We start from the raw sequence: 23,885 nt of genomic DNA on the forward strand, positions 1-23,885 counted from the left end.
GCGTTTTTCCCAGATGGCGGCTATTTTACCACCGAGAATTCCCCACGAATAAGGTTTTCTACTGTATGTACTGTAATAAAAAGTGTCTGGATTAATGAGGTAAATCAAAATGCAGAGTTTCCGGAATACAAAGTCAACAATGGAAAGCAATTCAGTGTCCGGATTACCGCGTTGTCCGGATAAGAGATCCGAATTATCGATAATGTATTGTACCACTATGGGTGAAAACAGATAAGGGGATATACTACATATACACTACATGCATATCCTATCTAGAATGATTTCTGATATTTTAGTAGGCCTTATGCCAAATATGTTGGAGATATCTTAATAAAATTGCCATTAAATACAATAAGTCAAGTCTTTATACTGGTTCCAATACACCACATACAATGATTTTCAACTTTTCGATTGACTCTGTAAAATTAAATGGACCTTTTTTTAACCAGTGAATATAAAAGATCTATATACTATCTATTGACTCTATAAAATTAAATGGACCTATTTTTTAACCAGTGAATATGAAATATCTATAAACTGGTCTAGCACCAATACCGTTAATATAATAAATGCACCGATCTAGTTTACTTTCCCTGCCATTTTTCGGTCAAATCCCATCGCAGCTTTATATATGAGGCTTTAATTATTACAACTAACAATTGTTGGTTTTCATGTTGATCATTTATTATTAATATATGTATAGTGATCATTTTGTGGTGTGGTTCGAAGATGAAACGATGGAAAAAATATTATTTTATTTATCTATTAAATACCTTCTTCAATACTACCACTGCTACCTCTTGACATTTGACTGGAAACCAATAAAGCACTAAGTTGTGAACTTGATCAATTTTCTTGACTTTGCATTAGAAAACTCAAGAATCAAAAATGTAGTGGACTAAACATATTGTACTATTTGACAACTATCCTCCGTACATTGATACAATCGGTCTAGGGTACACTAAATATTCTCCTTCGGGTCAAATTTAGGCTGTAAATGTCGTGCATTACGTTCTTCGTAAATATATTTCATCAACTGGTCAATTGATACCCAAAAATTATAATAAAGTATGCATATTTTTAAAATCGGCTATGATCATAGAAATAATGATTGTAGTCCAAAATTATAAGAAATTTAGAGCGGTATACCTAGAACGTTGTTGATAGCTGAACATGATCAAACCTCGATACACCTAACACAGCAAACCGAAGGAAAGGTAAAAGTTAAATATTACCATTAGTCAGAAAAAGAGAAATAACTATCTGACCTACCTATATATTTAACAATGTGAACGTATGTACATATCTACATTTTACTCATTTTTTACAAGTCGACTTAGGTCGACTCTCTTGAGTTTTAGTTTAACTCAAATATTAAACAATTTTGAGTGAAGTTAAATCCAGATTTACGGTGGCATTGTCTTCGAGTTCACAAACGTATTTAGATATTAGTATCGACTCTGACATCTTCAACGAAGTATATTTGAAAGCTGAGAATAGTAATATTTTAAATAAATAAATGTAAATAGTATAAAAGAAAGCAATTGGAGTTTTATAGCACATAAAAACTACTAGAAATTTATGAAGGTACAGGATGCCGTGCTCAGCAGTTACGCTTTCTATCGCAACAATATCTGCAATAATTGCAACGGCTTTATTAGCAATCGCATTTTCTACAGATAACTGGTTGTACTATGAAGTTAAAAGAAGTAATATCCAGGTGAGTAAATATATCTGGGCTTGAATACTTATATTTAAGCATACAAATATAGAAAAGCACTGCATATATGAATTTGCAATGAACGCATATTTAATTTAAATAAAATTTTAACTTTCTACAAGTATATTATATGGGCATAGCTTAGTTTTCTTTTCTCTAAATCTACACACATACATACATATATATCTTGCTAGTACACGCTTTTGTATATGTAAGGTGTCAATGGAATGCGCCTAGTATATACAACTGCACAATGAACATTCTTTCAAATACTTAAATATTAAAATTTAGATATATATATACCTGTGTACATATATTTGAGAAAATATTCGTGTTAACCTGTACATTATGTTTGGTTACAAACATCTTACGTATGTGAATAGCTAATGAAACGCTTACTTGAGTTACCTGCATACCTGTTGTCATTTCGTTTTCCATGTTATGAGTGCTTTTAGTATTATTTTCGTCACTTTGTAAAACCGGTTTGAGCTATATTTTGCTATTTCTGCTCAGTAGTTGTGGATCTACATATATGCATACATACTATATACCTATGTATGTATATAAGAGAATATAAATGCTTATATGTATGTATGTAAACACTTGTGCATAATTTCAAATTCGTTTATTAAAATTAACTATTTACTAATTATTAAGTCTAAATGAGAGAAATATTGGTAGCTTTCACATATTTACTGATTTAAGCATCCTGGCAGTGGGTCATAAAACCGAAAGTAGAAAAAATTAGTATAAGTATGTTTATTTGCACAAGTAGGTACATATATAATTCTTGCTAGCTGTAAATGGCTCTGTTTCTGATAAACTGTGATAAATGCAATGTGAGATGTCAAGTACGATCGTCCACAAGTCAGAATTAAATTTTTCTTTCAGCTATTTATAAATTATATATACGGTATATTTAATAATAATATGAGGTATCACAACTTGAATATTCAGTTTAAAATGAAGAAAATCCGAACACTAAATTATATTTTTTTGTAATGAGCTCAAACTTGATTAAGCCTTTGAAGTCGGTTGTCTTTCTCTTCGATCATGAAGGCGTTGGGAACGCTCAGATTTAGACTCCCTAAGGCGAGCTAATATTTTGGTCTTCAAGCCGCTGCACACGTTTCATATTCGATTCTCGAGAGCGAATTTAGAGGTTTTGGAATTTTGTTCTGCAAGCTGCTGCGATCACTCAATAATTTATTCTCGCGCATGTGCTTGAGAAGTCCTTACAGTGAGCGCTCGTTAATCGATTCTTTAGCGCCATTGCGATGCGTATTTTACGGCTTGCAAGACGATTTTCAGTTTCTGATGAATATTCTCCATCGCGGCATATTTTTGAAAGATGAGAGTATTTTCAGAAAGATGAGATCTATGTAGATCATTTGAGCTTTGAACAAATTTAACTGTCTAGGGACAAAGTACTAAATTATTTGCTTAATAGCTATAAAAATGTAATTGAATAATTATGAGATCTTCTCGAGTCACTAAGTTGTTTGAATAGTTAATATTGTTTACTGAAAAAATTTAAATAATATGGTATTAGTCCTGAAAAGACTGATCATTCGTTTCGATCATTTTTCATTTTCCCAAAATATACAGAGTGAAAGCGTCTGATGTGTTCATGCTTTTCAGGAAACTTGTAATTTAGCGTTGTGACAATCAAAACAAAAATTCTAATGATATGTAGGTAGGCTGGATAATATTATGTATGTAGGTATATATGTTGGTTAATATTTAAAAGAGAATTTTTGGCATGTAGATATTTTTTAATGAAATTATTTGAGGATAATAGATCAATAAATATTCTGTAATGACATCTGTATTCATATAAAATGATAAAATATTTTTGCATTTAAAATGCAGTAGTTCGAATAAATAATAGTGGTATTAAAGTCGCAATTATATAATAATGGCAAATTGGCAATATGGCAATATAAGTTAAATGAGCGTTCTATGTCAATATTGCTATATGTCTGACATTTTCTGGTTTCTGAAACGATATTGCTATTTCGCGATATTGCCATACGTTTGCGACGTTGAATGAATACCACTAATAATAAGCTATGGATTTGACAGTTAATATGCTATAAACGAATGCCAGTCGAGTTGCATGCATCTAGCAGCTTGAGCGGCGACCATGCGACATTTTTCAAATATGATCATGAAGTCATTATTTGTGATAAGGAGTATTTCTAAAGTATAAATTAAAAAGCTTTTATAGTGGTGACATATATGTATTTTTTTTAAATGATAAAGACGCTTATTGTGACAAAGCAATAATAGTTAGACATGTGCTGTCGCGACATTTTTTGTAGATAATTATGAGATATGTGATTTTGTTTTATAATCAATAGTTTTTTCAGCGCCCGCGATTTAAGCATTTTTTTGGTAATTTTTTCACACCTTGGGTCACATTATTGGAGTTTTGGCAAGGATCCCTAACTGTTTTGATTTATTATATCCTATGTTCACCACAGATAAATTAGCTTCCCAACAATGAAAGAATTTTTCAAATCGGTCAAATAGTTTCCTATTCAATGCAAAAAACAAGTAAGGAAAGGCTAAGTTCGGGTGTAACCGAACATTTTATACTCTCGCAATTTATTAAAGAAATTTTATTAAGATAACACACAAATTTACCCATAAATTCGGCATAAAGTTTAATAGAATAACGAAAATCGTAATATATAGATATGAGGGCTGAGGTAATTCCTGAACCGATATCATTCAATTTCATCAGCAAGGTACACTATATCCAATACTATACTCTCACTTAATTTTGCTAAGATATATCACATATTAACCAATACATATATGCGTAATAAAGCCCTACGAATTTTTGAAAAACCTATAATTAGGTATATGGGAGCAGAGGATGATATTTTTGAAAAACCTATAATTATGTATATGGGAGCTAGGAGATGTTGTGACCCAGTTTTAAAAATTTTTGGAACAGAGACACACTATTGGAAGAAAACAATTTCCTCTGAATTACATTAAATTATCTGAGAGATTTACCCATATTTTCGGTTAAAATTTATCCTAAGGCCCTGAGTTCAACATGTTCGATATCTGGGGCCTTGAAAAGTTATAGTCCGTTTTCGACAATTTTTTCACAAGTGATGCCACAGATCATATACAATATTTGTGTAAAGTTTTATTTCGCTATGTTCATTGGTTCCTAATGTATATATTATAAAGTGAAGGATTCAGATGGAATTCAAAATTGAGTTATAAGGAAAGTAGTCGTGGTTGTGAACCGATTTTAATTTTTTTAACCGTGTTGTCAGGGTGTCAAGAAAATATTATATACCAATTTTCATTGAAATCTGTCGAGTAGTTCCTGAGATATGGTTTTTGACCCATAAGTGGGCGATGCCACGCCCATTTTTTATTTTGTAAAAAAATTTGAGTGAAGCTTCCTTCTGCTATTTCTTCTGTTAAATTTAGTGTATCTGACGTTTTTCGTTAGTGAGTTAACCCACTTTTAGTAATTTTCAACCTAACTTTCGTATGGGAGGTGGGCGGGGTTATTATCCGATTTCTTTCATTTTTGGACTGTATTAGATAATTACTAAAAGAAAGGACTGCAAAAAGTTTGGTTTATATAGCTTTATTGGTTTGCGAGTTATATACAAAAAACCTATTTGGGGGCGGGGTCACGCCCACTTTTCAAAAACAAATTTTATTTTCATAACTTTATTTATGGCTTAGTTATGACACTGTGGAAAGCAACCTCCTCAGGGAGCCAAGGAATATGTGTTCCAAGTTTCATTAGGATATCTTAATTTTTACTCAAGTTATTGCTTGCACGGACAGACGGACGGGCAGACATCCGGATTTCAAATCCAATCGTCATCATGATCATTTATATATATATAACCCCATATCTAGCTCTTTTATTTCTTGGTGACACAAACAACCGTTACGTGAACAAAACTATCAAAACTATTATACTCTGTGCAACATGTTGCGAGAGTATAACAATAAAATATTTCCTCTTTATAATATTAGTATAGATAAAAACGAAATGTTCCTAGTCGTTCGCCTCTTCTGTTATTGCTGGAAGAGGTTATTAAATTCTGATACCACTTACTTACCTACTTCCATCCCAAGTTATAAGTTCGTAAAATTGTTTTAATTTAATATATGCATGTACATATGTATATGTATTATTAAATTTTTTTTTACAAATAGAGCAATATTTTTGCTATAAAGGATTCTTTATAAAATATACATACATATATCCCCTTAGACACTTACTTTTTTATAACACAATTGCAATTTTATTAATAATTCTTGACCCGCTCACATTAATGCCCGCTATATCCATGTTTATGAATTCACTTAATTTTAATAAGATGACAGCTTAATCGATATTTTCGGCAAAACATTATACACAGGTACAGCCTTCATAGCTTTTCGGTTTACGTCATTTTCCGGGCGTGGCGATGGTCAATTTTGTCGATGTCGATTTTGCTAATCTTGCATGGTAGTGGAGATTTTCCCATGATAGTAAATTCTTTACAAAAATGCTCTAATAATAATGATTCTGATATATTACTATTGTGCTATATTAAAAGAATATTCTTATATTTGTATTATCTAGATGTTTGCTGCAAAACATGCTGATGCCGATGACCTCTTCAATAGCATGACCAACAAATATTTTTACTATACACGAACAAGAGGATTATTCCGCGTATGTTTTCCGAAAGAAAGGCCCCCTCTGAATGCAGGTTAGTCCCCAAATAAGCTATACAACATAATTAAGATACTCACAAGTGATCATAAATGTATAAGTCATAAATGAAAATGTTAAATAATACGATAATTGTGAATTATAATTTTGTTGTAATGAAGTTACTGATTGACTGAACAACAACGATTTATAATATTTACCCACATTTTTTTTGAGTATTTCGCTAGAAAAATTCCAAAATAAATTGAAAAATATAAAATAATAGGCGCGCTTTGCAAGAGACAATCATTAAACATCATTTTACTTGACTCAAGCGAGTTGCACCATTATTTCACTTTTCGATTTATTTTAAATATTTTCTTATGTACGACGGCGACAATGAAGATACGGATGACATTTATAAAAATTTCTTAGTTATCTTGCTTTCTTTATTAAATAGTCGGAGAAGTATCGTCCCAATGGCGACCTAACCTACTCGAAGACTTTGATGACTGTCGATTGTCGATTCAGCGAAATGTTCGCCTAATGGACGACAGTTTATTTAATACAAATTGTTGTAGAGCACCGCTTCCAATAGATGTACAACAAAAAGTTTATTTGTTATTTGGATTGGGGTCCTTCGCATTATTATTCACTCTTTGTAGTGGGCATTTACTATACTAAATGTAATTAGGCGGATATTTAACTATACTGAGAGTAAAAGAAAAGTTTTTGTGTTGGCTAAAAGAAAATGAACTACTGGAAGTTATTACTACAAGTCGAAAAGAGATCCCAGGTTTTAAAGGAACGATATATAGACAGAACTGAATTCAAGTTGTCTGAAGCGCCTACTAAAAATCATGAACTTTTTTTCTCAAGTAATCGCCCATATGCAAGCAAATTGTGAAAAACAAAACTAATTGAACACAACGCAAATGAAAACAAGGAAGGAAGGGCTAAGTTCGGGTGTAACCGAACATTTTATACTCTCGCAATTTATTTATTTAACTTTATTTATATTATATAATATACAATTTTACCCACATATTCGTCATATATATTGTATAAAGTCCATTGAAAGTTGGAAACCATAATATTAGGTTAGAAGCACCGAGGTCCTCGTGTTCGATATATGGGGCCTTAAAAACCTATGGTCCGATTTCGGCGATTTCTAGAATGGGGCTGCCACACTATTAACATGGTATATATGCAAAGTTCTGCACCGATATCTTCACTAGTGCTTACTTTATATATTGTTAAGTAAACGATTCAGATTTTCTTCAAAGTTCTGGTATATAGGAAGTAGGCGTGGTTGTGAAGCGATTTGGCCTATTTTCACAACATATCATTGGGATGTAAGGAAACTATTACAAAACAAGTTTCATTGAAATCGGTCGAGTAGTTCCTGAGATATGGTTTTTGACCCATAAGTGGACGACGCCACGCCCATTTTCCATTTTGTAAAAAAATCTGAGTGCAGCTTTCATCTGCCATTTCTTATGTGAAATTTAGTGTTTCTGACGTTAGTGAGTTAACCCACTTTTAGTAATTTTCAACCTAACTTTTGTATGGGAGGTGGGCGTGGTTATTATCCGATTTCTTTCATTTTTGGACTGTATTAGGAAATGGCTAAAAAAACGACTGCATAAAGTTTGGTTTATATAGCTCTATTGGTTTGCGAGATATGTATTAAAAACTTAGTACGGTGCGGGGCTACGCTCACTTCCCCAAAATTACATCCAAATATGCCCCTTCATAGTACGATCCTTCATACCAAATTTTATTTCCATAACTTTATTTATGGCTTAGTTATGGCACTTTATGTGTTTTCGGTTTTCGCCATTTTGTGGGCGTGGCAGTGGTCCGATTTTGCTCATTTTCGCAACCTTCCTATGGTGCCAAGAAATAAGTGTGCCAAGTTTCATCAAGATATCTTAATTTTTACTCAAATTACAGCTTGCACAGACGGACGGACAGACAGACATTCGGATTTGAACTCCACTCTTCACCCTGATCACTTTGGTATATATAACCCTATATCTAACTCGTTTAGTTTTGGGTGTTACAAACAACCGTTATGTGAACAAAACTATAATACGCTCTTTAGCAACATTTGTTGCGAGAGTATAAAAATCAGAAATCAGTTACAACGAACATAGCGCACAGAGTCGTAAATGCGTAAATTTATTTTTCTAAGCAATCCAATAACAATTTTTTTAACCAATGTAAAATTTGAAGTCTTTACGATTTTGTGACACTTTAGGACAACTTGTGAGTACCCCAATTATGTACATATATAAAATATTTTCGATAAAACTGTAAAATAAAAATAAGATTTTACATTTTTTAGACGTACGATAATTGGTTTTCATTGAAAACTCTTTCAAGGTCGCTACTTCCTCTTACTTAATTTTGTTTAAAAGTAGTAGCCATACTCTTTGGTGGAAACGGTAGGCCCCTTGTATAAAGAATATACAAAAGTTGACCTAAGATAATTCCCTGCAGTACGATTGTCATTTCTTTAAGTTTGCAGAATTCATGCGATTTGAATCATTTATCATTTGAATCAATAGAGTTTAGCAAAATGTTTAATGCTCTCGTATTCATACTTCCGCAACAAGTGGCAAAGTGAGTGTAATAGTTTCGTTCACCTAACGGTTGTTTGTAAGTCCTAAAGCTAAACGACTTAGATATAGGGTTATATATACCAAAGTGATCAGAGTGACGAGTAGAGTTGAAATCCGGATGTCTGTCTGTCCGTCCTTACAAGCAATAACTTCAGTAAGAATTGGGATATCTTGATGAAACTTGTAAAAGTGTTCCTTGGCACCATAAGAAGGCTTTCGTAGATGGATCCACTGCCACGCCCACAAAAAGTGCCATAAATAAAGTTATAAAAGTAAAATTAGTTACAAATAATCGCACTAGAGAGGGGCACATTTTTTGGGTAATAAAACTACTAAGTTTTTTTTACATATCTCGTATGCTACTTAAGGTATATCAACGAAACAGTCTAAAAATTGAGGAAATCGGATTATAACCACGCCCACCACCCATACAAAAGTTATGTAGAAAATTACTAAAATGCTTTAATTCAGTAAGGAAAAACACCAGAAACCTTAAATCTATAATGTAATAATAAAAATGAATCGCTAAATGTGTTGCTAAGCGCATAACTCGAGAACAGCTCAACCAAATCCACACTTTTCTAACCTCCCTTACAAACAATTTGTGTTCTATAAATATAAACATGAAGTGCCAAGAAGGGTTTAGACAATAAGTAAATATAGAAAAATTGCGCGGATATAATAACAGAATTTTTTTTTAGTTGACAACAAAAATATAAACAAATAGAAAACAAAAATAATAATATTTTGAAGGTTGTCATTGTTGCTTTGTTAACTTTTGTCATTGTTCAATTGTATAAGGTTGTGTCGATAGCCCAAAACAATTTGTAACAAGTAAAGAAAGGCTAAGATTGGGTGCAACCAAACATTTTATACTTTTATTTTAATTTATTGATGTAATTTTATTAAGATAACACACAATAGTGACCCATATGTATATTCATAAAGACCAATAGAATAACGAAAATCATCATGTATTGTATATGAGGGCTGAGGTAATTCCTGAACCGATTTCACTAATTTTCACCATCAAAGTATAACGGGGCAACTTGGCACCTGTTAGTAGGCACACAAACTGTACATTCGGCCTTGCAATTACTCATAAATTGCAAATCAACGAAACATCAGTTTCGCCAAAAAAAGCGCTATAGAGAAGAATCTCCAGATATGCAAATTGATAATTTGGGAAGTACAAATAAAAAACAAAGATGTCGATGATCTCAATGCGACAATTTGAAATTTTGTTCCAGGAGAGCTGACACAGCTACAAATCAGGATGACGTAATCAACTAACCCAAATGATTTTTATACTCATTGGAATCGCCTGGACTATCACTACTGAATTTTGCATAAATCAACCTCGTCTTTGTAATGCATTAATATGAAGCATTCGTCATCGAATCCAAGATTGAGCCAACTTTGTATTTACTCATTTGTTGCATACTTCAACATAAGATTAAAAGATACAAAGTTTAATAAACTATGTTGATTTGCATCATTCATTTTCAAATTTACCGGCTATAACGTTTTCGACTTTATGCATAAGTATTTTTTCACTATATTGAAAAACTTACTAATTTAATGTATACCTTAGCCACAAAAGCGTGTGGCCGGGTCTGCTAGTTTTATTATAAAGATGGTACAGAAAGGCTGCACTCAAATTGGTATGCAGTAATCACCGCTTAAGTGTCACTACTAAAGATGTAACTCTTTTGAAGAACTAAATAGGGAAACGAACTTAAATTAATTCCGCTTAAGTGACTCGAGTTACTTACCATTTATTTCTTATTAATAACAATATGTATGGAAAACAAGTAAGGAAGGGCTAAGTTCTATTCTCGCGCATGTGCTCGTTAATCGACTCTCTAGCGCCATTGCGATGCGTATTTTCGACTTGCAAGACGATTTTCAGTTTCTGATGAATATTCTCCATCGCGGCATATTTTTGGTACCCTCCCCTGGGTATTTTCAGAAAGATGAGATCTATGTAGATCATTTGAGCTTTGAACAAATTTAACTGTCTAGGGACAAAGTACTAAATTATTTGCTTAATAGCTATAAAAATATAATTGAATAATTATGAGATCTTCTCAAGTCACTAAGTTGTTTGAATAGTTAAACGGTACAATATATTATTTACTGAAAAAATTAAAATAATATGGATTCAGTTCTGAAAAGACTGATGCTTGGTTTTGATAATTTTTAATTTTTTTTCATGTGTTCATGTTTTTTAGGAAATTGTAATTTAGCGTTGTGAGATTCAAAACAAAAAAAAAAATATTATTAGGTATGTATGTATGTTAGTTAATATTTTAAAGATAATTGTTGTCTTGTAGACTTTTTTTACTGAAATTAGTAGATACCCTCAAATATATCAATGAATATTCTGTAAAAATTATTGAACTCTGTAATCATATAAAATGATAAAACATTTTTGTATTTAAAATGCAGTTGTTCGAATAAATAATAATAAGCTATCGATTTCACAGTTAATCCATACTAATATTATAAAGCTGAAGAGTTTGTTTGTTTGAACGCGCTAATCTACGAAACTACTGGTTCGAATTGAATAATTATTTTTGTGTTGGATATCATCACGCTGCAATAGGAGCGAAGAAACAGTGGTAAATGTGTAAAAAACGGGGGAAATTATTTATCTTTGAGGGCTTCCGTTCCTTGCGCTGCGAAAGCGGTTCAAGATACACAAAAGTTATGTATGAAAGAATTATATCTCTTTTAATGATCTAAAAAAAAGTCCGTGAGTACCGTTTTTGTGATAACTAATTTGGTCGAAATTATTTGTTAGAGTTGTATTAACATAATAATATTAATCTTTATCCAAATAAATGTGTTGTTGGTTAAGAGTATTTAATTCTGAATAAAATTGTCTTTGACGACACTTAATTTCAACGGATAACGGAAAAGATAATATTACAAATAAATAACTCCGAAACAAAATTAACTCGCACTCTGCGCTGCGCTGGCCGGCGGGCGAAAAGCGGTGTTTGCGGGCGCCCCGGAGGGGGGTGTAGCTCTACGAGATACCATACCGCGCGGCTCACTCGTAATAAATCCTTTTTTGTTTTCATGTAGATTATTAATTAAATAAGTAGGTTAGTTTACCTTATTTTCGTTTTACGGTAATTCTTTTGACATAATTTCAGTTTACGTAAATACCAAGTGCAGGTAAAAATAATTAGGTTCATGATTATTAAACTTTCTTATTTTTTTCTACATTCTTTTTATTCATTTTCTACATTTTTTCTATTCATTTTCTACATTCTTTCTTTAGCACTATAATAGAAAATAAAGACCACAAATGGATGTGTAAAAGAGCAATATTGGCGGCGAGAAACAGTAGCGTGGACAAAATTAATGACATAATTTTAAATAAACTTAAAGGAGATATAGTCACATACACGTCTATTGATAATATAATGGATCAAGAAGATGTGGTCCATTACTCACAGAAGTTTCTAAATTCTTTGAACCCAGGTGGCCTTCCTCCACATTCCGTTAAGCTAAAAATAGGCGCCCCAATAATTTTACTTAGAAATCTGAAACCATCTAATTTATGCAACGGGACCCGACTTCAAGTCAAATTTCTTCGCAATAACGTGATCGTTGCAATCGTTTTGACTGGTCCAGCAGTTGGTCAAACAGTACTTATACCTCGCATCCCGATGATCCCAAATAATATACCTTTAAATTTTAAAAGAATTCAATTTCCCCTTAAGCTATCTTTCGCCGTTACAATTAATAAATCGCAGGGCCAAACATTCAAACACGTGGGGATCGATTTACGCCAAGACTGTTTTTCACATGGCCAATTATATGTCGCGTTGTCAAGATCAGGTTGCGGAGAAAATCAATATGTTCTTCTGCCACCAGAAAATAAAACAAAAAATGTAATTTACGCAGAAGTTCTTTGATAACAGAAATTGACGCGGACGAAGATAAATACGAAGCCCAAAATCACTATTCCACGCGGACGAAGTCGCGGGCACAGCTAGTATACTATAAACGTATGCGTGTTGTGTTGTACCGTTATGGTGCCGCCTAATCTAGCAGCTTGAGCGGCGACCATGAAACATTCTTCAAATATCTTACAATTGGAAATATGTGATATCTTTGGAATGGAATGTCCAAATTGAATAATTCAAAAATTATGTAATGGTATTGAATCACAGTTCAAGTCATTTATTGTGGTAGGGATTATTTCCAAAGTATAAATATAAAAGCTTTTGCAGTGGAGACATTTATGTATATTTTTTAAAATGATAAAGACACTTATTGTGACAAAGTTGTTAAGCTACTTTATCTGTGGTGAACATAGGCTATATTAAATTTTCAAAAAGCCTATGTTAAAAAATTTTCAATAATGTAACCCAAGATGTGAAAAAATAACCGAAAAACTTTTTTAAATCACGGGCGCTGCGAAAACTATTTATTATAGAACAAAATATAGTACTACAAATTTGCAGATCATATAATTATCTACAAAAAACTGTCGCGGCTGCACATGTCCAACTATTATAAGCTATAATAGTTGCGAAATAATTTCAAAGTTTTGTAGTTTTTTTTGCTTTGTAGTAGTTTTGGAGCCTATTCAATGCAAACAAACAATCGAATCTTTCCTCTTTATATGTGTTTTATTTGACCACCGCAAGTTAATAGCTAAATAATGTACAAATAGAACTAATTTAGTCATCTCTTTACTTAAAAATGAATTGTGTTGGCAATGCGGGACCGAACTCTCAGCTGAAATGTTATTTCATTTAAAATAAAACGGTGGAATTTCTAAATCAAATTTCCATTTGTTTACTTAATATTTTGATCTTTTAAGAAATTTACAATCATTATTTGATACGGGATGGTCAAAATAAATATGGAAAAAAACTTTATTTGCCATTTTGCTCATCGATAGAATTTAAAAACTTTATTTGTCTACATTTTTATCTGTCAAAATGGGATTTCTCGCTATTGCCAACTACTTTTTTTTTTGGAAAAAAATATTGTGAATGAAAAAAGTGATGAACTGGCAATGCCTCTAGTTCAATTTACAAGCTATGATAGCTTATGACAAGTCAACATAATTATGTTGTTATTAGGTCTACAACTTTGCTTTACTAAAACACGTCTAATATTAGTATAGATATGTACTATGTATATGCCATAAATGTGGGTCAAATTGTGTGTTATATTAATAAAATTAAATAAATAAATTGCGAGAGGATTATATGATCGGTTACACCCGAACATAGTACTTCCTTTCTTTTTTTTTCATATAATTCTTTATTTATTGAATCTGCTCTTTGGAGCCTAACAATAAGTTATAAAATCTTAATTCTAATTAAAACTAGACAAGCTCAACCAATTGATTGAGTTGTTTTGGTGAAACGTTGCTCCTCAGTGTGCTGGCATATCTCTTCTTTTTAGACGTGATTGATTACAAGAATGTAATAAAGCATTAGCCAATGGGTTTGGGTGATCGCGGAGTTTGGACAAATATTTATTTCTGCTGTTCTCTACTTCTTTCTTTACCATGAGAATACCAAGATCTTTATGGATATTTTCATTACGCATATACCATGGTGAGCACGTGATTGTTCTAAGCATTTTTGATTGGAATCTCTGAATTATATCGATATTGGTTGCACAGGTCGTACCCCACAGTTGGATGCCGTACATCCAAATCGACTTTATGACCGCGTTGTATAATAGAACTTTGTTGTCTAGGCTAAGTTTTGAATTTTTATTTAAAAGCCAATTTAAATGTGCTGCTCTTATCTTCATGCAGGTTATTTTGCACGATATGTGTTTTCTCCACGTGAGCCTTCTATCCAAGTGAATACCAAGATATGTTACTTCAGTCGCTTGGGGTACTAAAATATTGTTCATTTTAACTGCCGGACACGTTTTTGGTCTTAGAGAAAATGTAACATGCTTGCACTTCTGTTCGTTTACATTTATACGCCAGTTTGCTAGCCATTCTTCGACAAAAATCAAATGCGCTCCTAATACTTTTGATGCTATAATTGGGCATTTGTTTCGACTCACTAAAGCTGTGTCATCCGCAAAAGTTGATGTCAAAATATTACTAGCTGTTGGAAGGTCTGCTGTATATATTATGTATAGAGTTGGCCCTAAAACACTGCCCTGAGGTACACCAGCTTATATTGGTCGTTCTTCAGATATGAAGTCTCCTACTTTGACAGTAAACTTTCTATTTTTTAAATAAGACTCCAAGGTTTTATGCATTTCGAGAGGTAAGCTTTTTTTAATCTTATATAAAAGCCCGTCATGCCACACTTTATCGAACGCCTGAGCCACATCTAGAAATATAGCAGAACAGTACTCTCTATACTCGAACGCCCTTCTGATTTCGTTAGTAATTCTATTTACTTGTTCTACAGTGCCATGTTTTGCACGAAAACCGAATTGGTGCGTTGGTATTACATTATTTTCAAGGAGGAAAGGAGACATCTTTGATAGTAACACTTTTTCAAATATTTTAGAAAGACAGGGTAGAAGACTGATTGGTCTGTATGAAGACGGCTGTGTCAAGTCTTTACCTGTTTTCTCTATCATGATGATCTGCGACTTTTTCCATGAACTTGGATAGTACCCGAAACTGAGAATAGCGTTAAATAGCAAGGAGAGTACTGTTAAAGTAATATTTGGTAACTCAATTAGCATTTTTGGAGTAATTTTATCGTGTCCTGCCGACTTTTTAGGATTCAGCTCTTTTATGATTTTAATAATTTCAGAAGATGACGTTTGAATAGACCCAAGCGACTCGTTAGCGCTATTGGAGATGATTGGCAGCTTAAAGCTGTTCTTTGGGCAATTAGGTTGAAATACCTTTTCTAGGTGATTTGCGAAACAATTTGCCTTATCCTCGTCACTTCTTGCCCAGTTTCCACCCAAGCCTCTTATAGGCAAGTTGGAGTCGACTGGAGGCTTCATTGACTTTTGGGCTTTCCAAAGAGAATTTCCTTTGTTTGAATTTGGACACAGTTTCTTTATATAATTGTGAGTGTGGTATTCTTCCTCACGTTTAAGCGCTGTTTTTAGTTTTCGTACAGCATATTTTAGTTGCAGCTGAGTAGAAGGGGAGCGATTTAACTGCCATTCACGTCTAGCTCGCCTTTTTTCATTTACAAGCTTTTCTATTTCATTATTAGTGAGTTTTCTGCGGATAATCGGTTTATTGCTTATGTTTGGTGTTGCTATGACAGCTGCATTTGATATTACATCATTAAATTCTCTTATACCTTCATCAATATCTCTTTCTGTATCTATTTTTACATCAATATTAATGTGGCTACTCACATATTTTTTGTATTTTAACCAGTTCGTTTTGTGAGATGTTAGACCCACCTTTGGCTCAACGAATATGGGTTCTTCACACAACTTTATTAGTACAGGTGAATGATCTGAAGATAAGTCTGTACATGTATCAACTGTCACAAGTGATCTATCTATATTTTTGGTTACAGCGAAATCAATTAAATCTGGTATTTTGTTACGATCACTGGGCCAGTATGTAGGCTTACCAGGAGATATTATATCAAGGTTATTGTGGTTCATAATGGTTTGGTACAACTGGCGTCCTTTCGGATTATTAAGACGTGACCCCCAGTACATGTGTTTTGCATTATAATCTCCACCTGCTAGAAATCTATGACCTAGCGTTCCAAAGAAGTCTTTAAATTCGCTATCTGTAATTTTAAAACGAGGTGGGCAGTATATAGCCGATAGATTTAAATCACAACCCCGATTTTTTAACGATATTGTTGTAGCTTGTAACTGTGCTGTAGCATGAGAACCCAGAGTAAAGTGGTTTAACCGATTTCTAACCAATACTGCCGTTCCGCCATGTGCTTTTCCATCCGGGTGATTTGTAACATACAGTCTAAATCCCGGTATTTTAAAATTGTTTTTGTTTGTCAGATGAGTCTCTGATATTAACATTACATCTATATTTTTTTCAGACAGAAATCTAATTATCTCTAGTTTATGTTGGTTAACACCGTTAGCGTTCCATATACAAATGTTTAGTATGCTCATTTTTTACTTAATAAGGTTTGCAGCATTTGGTTTTGTGATTTTATTAAATCTTGGATCATGTTTTGCATCGTAGACATGAATTGTGTCATACATTGAGTCAGATTTAGAATCATATTTTCAATACCACTATTTGGAGGATTTTGCGGTGGTTGCATTTGTACATTGTTGCCTTTTACAACATTGGCATAGCTCCCTTGTACAGTATTATTTTTAATATTACTAGATTTCGGAATATGGTCTGTGATATCTATAATGTCAGTACGGGGAGTATGTAACATTTGGTTACGTCGTGCTTGAATTCCCTGTGACAACTTCGATTTCAAATCTTTATAAACAGGACAACCCCTGTAGTTGGCAGTGTGACTTCCTCCACAGTTGCTGCATTTTTTGTTTAAATCCTCTTTCTTGAGGATACATTTTGAAGTGGGATGTAAATCTCCACATACCACACAAACACTGCGTAGAGTGCAATAAGATTTGGTATGCCCATACTCTTGGCAGTTGGTGCATTGTACCGGACCGTTTCTTTTGTGTGGTTCTTCTACGGTTACTCTACGGTGCAGCAAATATTTTAAATTATATATTGGATGCACTTCGTTCTTTTTAAGCTGGTTAGAATTCGGCATCAATTCAATTCTAAACATTGGTTGTGGTACTTTGTTTCTGTTAAAGATGTTTACGACAGTTTTAACTTCAAAGCCACATTCTTCAAGAGCTTCTTTGATTTCACTAGAGTCTACAGATGACTCTATACCTTTAATTACTACAGCTAGGCCCTTTGAGCTCTTCAACTGATAGGAATAATAATTTTTGTTTTTATCCGACAAAAACTTGACAACATCCATAAAACTTTTCTCAGTGTATGTCTGTATTTTCGTTTCATCTATATTGCCTTTTTTTAAAGGCACTATATGAAAGTTTTTTGTACCTACAATTTCGCTTAATTTAGCAACAAGAGTATTTGAGCTACGCTCGCGCAAATATATTGGGGGCGGTTTGGCATACGGGACTGTGGTGGTACCCTTCGCATCATCATCAGAACCAGTGCTTAGTACGGCAAATCTGTTGCCATTTAAAACGTCAGGTTTATTCTTGGTTGGCGTGCCGCCTAGAAATTTTTTACGAAATTCAGGACAATTAATCTTTATTCCTTGAAATCAACGACAAAAGCTTAAAACTAAATAATAGATTTTTAGTTATAACCTTTATATGGAACATTTGTTCGAAAGAATGCCATGATCGTTTTCAAGGCTCCCTTTTTTAGCTGTCTGGAATTCAGAATTCGATGACAAATGCAATTTATTTTGTGATCGCTTCTGTTGAAGTTTCAGCAACATCTTGTATTACTAGGCCTATTACTGTTATTTAATATCCACTTTGTTTTCAATGATATGGTTGATTATTATAAGGTACCAGTACGCTCTTATTTTGATCTTAAAGCCTTTAATAGTTGGCATAATTGTTCTCATTTTTAGATCTAAATATAACTTAACTATTCCTTTCGGTTAATTAGTTGATATTTAACGTTGCGTGATACGAATTATAATACAGCTGTATTACTTTGTGTAATAATTAAACTCTTAAAGATTGTTAATAACAAGAAGAAGAAGGATTTCGGAAGGAGTTCAGGTAGAAGATAAAAACATGATTTTTTATAAATGCATACAACAAAATATATTAATTTTTTAACATAAATTATATGTATATTAAATACAAATAGATCTTATTTATAACAAAAAATAGCTAAACAAATAGTTTTACATAATTTAATATTATCATTGTATTTCCTTTAAATTTTATTTCGCACTGATTTTGTCAATACTTTTAGCTGGGTTATTTCTGGTATCCCGCTTTTTCTGCTACTAACTAAAAATTATAGATGAGGGAATTCGGTTCGAGGTAAAATGAGAGAGTTTCGTATTGAGTCATCTTTGGTATAGATTAAATTTAAAAGGAAAATAGAGTCCATCATACGGACGTATAATTTCCCTATACAATTTTTATGAAAAGTAATGAAATATGGATTATTCCCATTGAAATGAATTAGTACATCTAATGCTATTCGCAGGGTAATTTTACCATTAATAAGTTGTCTTATCGAATAGTAAAAAATTTATATATTCGCGATCACAAAGGGCTTTTTAAAATTGTTCTTGTCGTATGTTATCTACACATTTTTTGATATACGTATTTTAAACGTTTAGTAAAGAGTTTCTAATAATATTCATATAATATAATATAATATTCATATAATATAATATAGTATTTGAGTATAGCTTACAATGGCTAGTTGCCGTTTTCAATCAAATAGTACATATGTTTTATCAGCCCCAATAACCCCATTACATTATTTTTTATAATTTTCAAGGAATATTCGTTCATTATTAATTATTAATTTTTTAAACAAGTTTAAGGATTTTTTGTTTGAATTTGGTCTAAGTAAAGAAATGAGATTCAAGTAAGAAGAGTAAATATGCATTATAATTATAAAAATAATTTTTTGTATTTCAGTCCCAACATACTTATCGCCAATAGAAACACATTGCTCAAATTTGGACTATTTTCCTCAAATTGATGATGAAAAGTCCTCGAACGAGGACGCAAATTCCAGACTACACTTAGCGCGTTCATGTATAGCCTTATTTGTTATCGGGTAATATAATTATGAACATTTAATTTTAATGTATATATATATATATATATGTATATTTTATTTGTTATACACTACATATGTTTATATTTTTTTAGCTTTGTAACAATTTTCTGCGCTTTTTGGACAGGACTTTCTGGATGTTGGAAACGATCATCCGGTGCCATAACAGCTACATCAATTCTTTTATTAGCAAGTTGCTTAATGTCTGCTGGTGCTATGGGTTTATGGCATACTGTTGAATTTTTTGAAAAAGAGAAAGTCGTTGGTGAAGACTATTACCAACAATGGAATACGGTAATTGAAAGAAAACAAACATGAAAAAACTAAGATTGGACTCTCACAATTTGTAAAAATTTAAAGTGTCTTCAATATTTTTCGAAATATGGAACAATTTTTATATAGAATGTAAACATAGGAACCAGTCAATACTAGAATTTTGAGCTCATTGCACCAATTTTCGGACCCAATTTTCCATCCGTTTATTGTGTTTTACCAATTTTTTTTCTTATTTTACTTTCTAAGCACTTTCTGGTGTTATCTTAAGTACTGAACTCCTTCAGGATATGCTCTCAAACTATACTGTAAAGGTACAATAATAATATAATATCCTGGATTAAGTGTTGTCTGTGAGGCACGACAATAGGTACATTTAATTGTTGCGCTTTTAGTAGTTTCAGAATATATATAATACTAGTGACCAGGCCTCTGTTTGCTGTGGATTAGGTATACGTTAAATTATATTATAGTTTTGATATAGTGAAATTATTGAAGGAGTCCCTGTAGAAAAAACTTTACAGCCCATTTAAAGTATTTCTTTATGTCATGAATATTATTGGTGAAAATTTGTGTAGAGTTGTTTTCAGTTGTGCGAATATTTTTTAAGTAAAAACGACTTATTTAGTGTTACAACTCAGATTGTCATTGAGTTTAGTTAGTTTGAGTTTGTTGAGTTAGAGTTCTTTTCAGAAAGAACGACATATTTTTTTACAATGACATTTGTGAGGCATATTCATGCCCAAGAAAAATCTTTAGTATACTCTATATAGTCCACTTATGTTTAGCACTCTCCTGAAAAAATTACTTTTTTGAGTTGATACACTATTCATGTAAGCTATGGTTTGCATGTTTATCACATAATCGACTCATTTGTAATATTGCAAACAACCGTTAAATATATCGTTTCTTCATTATTACTTTATTTATTGGATCTTATTGTTCAAAGCTTTACGATAAGTATTAAAATCTTAAATATATTTATAAGTAAACAAGCCCAAAATGTGGTTAAGCTGTTTTGGTAGAACGTGCTCTTTAGTAAGCTGGTAGATATCTTCATTTTTATACGTGTTTGAATGCAGGAATGTACCAAAGCATTAACCTATAGGTTAGGCTGTTGACGAGGTTTAGATATATAAAGGGTGATTTTTTAAGAGCTTGATAACTTTTTTTAAAAAAAAAACGCATAAAATCTCATCGGTTCTTTATTTGAAACGTTAGATTGGTTCATGACATTTACTTTTTGAAGATAATTTCATTTAAATGTTGACCGCGGCTGCGTCTTAGGTGGTCCATTCGGAAAGTCCAATTTTGGGCAACTTTTTCGAGCATTTCGGCCGGAATAGCCCGAATTTCTTCGGAAATGTTGTCTTCCAAAGCTGGAATAGTTGCTGGCTTATTTCTGTAGACTTTAGACTTGACGTAGCCCCACAAAAAATAGTCTAAAGGCGTTAAATCGCATGATCTTGGTGGCCAACTTACGGGTCCATTTCTTGAGATGAATTGTTCTCCGAAGTTTTCCCTCAAAATGGCCATAGAATCGCGAGCTGTGTGGCATGTAGCGCCATCTTGTTGAAACCACATGTCAACCAAGTTCAGTTCTTCCATTTTTGGCAACAAAAAGTTTGTTAGCATCGAACGATAGCGATCGCCATTCACCGTAACGTTGCGTCCAACAGCATCTTTGAAAAAATACGGTCCAATGATTCCACCAGCGTACAAACCACACCAAACAGTGCATTTTTCGGGATGCATGGGCAGTTCTTGAACGGCTTCTGGTTGCTCTTCACCCCAAATGCGGCAATTTTGCTTATTTACGTAGCCATTCAACCAGAAATGAGCCTCATCGCTGAACAAAATTTGTCGATAAAAAAGCGGATTTCACATTTCGAACCGAACACTGATTTTGGTAATAAAATTCAATGATTTGCAAGCGTTGCTCGTTAGTAAGTCTATTCATGATGAAATGTCAAAGCATACTGAGCATCTTTCTCTTTGACACCATGTCTGAAATCCCACGTGATCTGTCAAATACTAATGCATGAAAATCCTAACCTCAAAAAAATCACCCGTTATTTCTTTCTGTTATCCACTATTTACTTCTTTACCATAGGGATATCAAGATCTGTGTGGATATTTTCCTTCTGTGAAACTATTGAAAAAGTTAAAAAATTAAAAAAAAAAACGTTTTACTCAATCAGGTTCTCAGGGATAACACAAAAATATCGTACGATTGGTCATATTTTATTGCATGGGCTGGAATAGGTGCATGTTTGCTTGCCGCAATCTTACTGTCAGCTGCTGCTATTTGCTTGCGGAACGAACGCGAAAAAGAAGAACAACTCAACTTGCAATATTTAATGCCAGGTGACATATAAAAAACAATATTAAAATGTTCGTATAAATATGCTTTCTCAAAATTCGTATATAGTTTATTCACAGAAGCAACCGCCATATCCACCCTATGCTAGTTACCCGCAACCACAAATTTATCCAGGGCCATATTACCACGGGTCTCAATACGGACCATATAACTACTAAATATTTAATACATACATATGTATCTTCATAAAACACTAACCACTTTATTATAACGTAATATATACAAACGTATGTACACATCTATGACTATGAGTAAATTACTTAAAATTCGTGTTATTGTACTAGTATCTTTTAATTTATTGTAATTTGATATAACCTAATATAAAAATATAAATTATTTCTAAGGAATTCATTTTACAATTTCAAATATTAACAGTATACATTTTTTTAAAAAGTCGGTCAAAATAATACTTATGTATGTGAACTTACTTTAGGCAACATATGACTTTTGTACTAAGGAATATCCTTTGAAAATTATTTAAAGCTATTTACTTGCTTGATAGATAGAATTCTTGGAGTCGAAACAGAAATCAAACAAAAATAACTCTGTACCGAACAAATTAAACTATAGACGCAATCGATTGGTCACTTCTCTGCTCTCTCTCCTTGGGCGCTGAATAATAACAATGAAATAATTTTACATGTAAAAGCAACAACAAAGTTATGCAGTTGAATTCGAACAAGAGAGTATGCGCATACCTCATTAAAAATTCTATCGCCGCTTGCTGAGAGCTGCCGAATTTTGTTTTTCTTATGTAGCCCATTCAAAATGGCTCGAAGGACAAATTATTGTCAAAAAGGACAAATATATAAATTTTTTTAATTGTTAACTTGATATATATTATAATTGATTAAATAACACGTTAGGCATGGAAACAAAGTGGTAAAAAGCATTTTTTTTCGCAGATTTAACAGATTTTTCCCACCAAAGAAAATGGTGCAACACTATTGCACATGATTAATGCAGCACAGGGATGTACAACAAGTGCAGCCTGTTTGTTTGAATTACTGGATAGTGCGATCTATTGGTTTCTCTATAACGCTTAGACAATCGATGACAGTTATTTTGTATCTTCGGGAAAAGACCTCAATTAATTATTAGTTTTCGTACATTTCGTATCGTATGGTTGGTGTTCGATTATACTGTTCTCCATAAGAACGACATAAGTACGCCTATTTGGTATTCCTATTTGGTTTATCGAAAATAAATTGAGATTCCCCAATTTGAAACGAGTATAGAAACGACATATAAACAGTCGTTCTTTGTCGTTGCTATATTTGAGAGCGACATAGTAACGACGCGGTTGTTTGAAGGAATATTATAAGTGAAGATAAATTTCCAAATCGGAAACAGTTTGAAATTTTAATTTCGGAAATGGAAAAATATTCTGCATATGTCAAAGAGTTTAGAAAAGGGATAAATCCTATAAATTTCGATTTTTTGGAAAGGATATTAAAAAAAACTAA

The 23,885-nt window shown here is 32.7% G+C and overlaps 2 protein-coding genes across 2 annotated transcripts in view; one reads left to right on the top strand and one right to left on the bottom strand.

The window, feature by feature from the left end:
- The window catches only part of LOC105220339 (beta-parvin), a 289,141-nt gene that overhangs the window by 56,021 nt on the left and 209,235 nt on the right, over positions 1-23,885 (bottom strand). The gene's annotated exons all lie outside the window — the stretch shown is intronic.
- LOC105219886 (uncharacterized) lies at positions 1,432-22,796 on the top strand. The gene is made up of 6 exons (XM_011196237.3): positions 1,432-1,720; positions 6,339-6,468; positions 19,622-19,763; positions 19,859-20,057; positions 22,238-22,403; positions 22,468-22,796. Exons 1-6 carry the CDS (start codon positions 1,595-1,597, stop codon positions 22,575-22,577), a joined length of 873 nt encoding a protein of 290 aa, XP_011194539.1. The 5' UTR covers positions 1,432-1,594; the 3' UTR covers positions 22,578-22,796.

This window comes from Zeugodacus cucurbitae, chromosome 5 (genome assembly GCF_028554725.1).
Source record: "Zeugodacus cucurbitae isolate PBARC_wt_2022May chromosome 5, idZeuCucr1.2, whole genome shotgun sequence".
Classification (NCBI taxonomy): Eukaryota; Metazoa; Arthropoda; class Insecta; order Diptera; family Tephritidae; genus Zeugodacus; species Zeugodacus cucurbitae.

Excerpts from the sequence above, each read along its gene's own strand:
- LOC105219886 (XM_011196237.3), top strand. The coding sequence starts at position 1,595 with ATGCCGTGCTCAGCAGTTACGCTTTCTATCGCAACAATATCTGCAATA. Across the intron at positions 1,721-6,338 it reads TTAAAAGAAGTAATATCCAG|ATGTTTGCTGCAAAACATGC; the intron begins GTGAGTAAATAT and ends TGTATTATCTAG. Across the intron at positions 22,404-22,467 it reads CTTGCAATATTTAATGCCAG|TTTATTCACAGAAGCAACCG; the intron begins GTGACATATAAA and ends ATTCGTATATAG.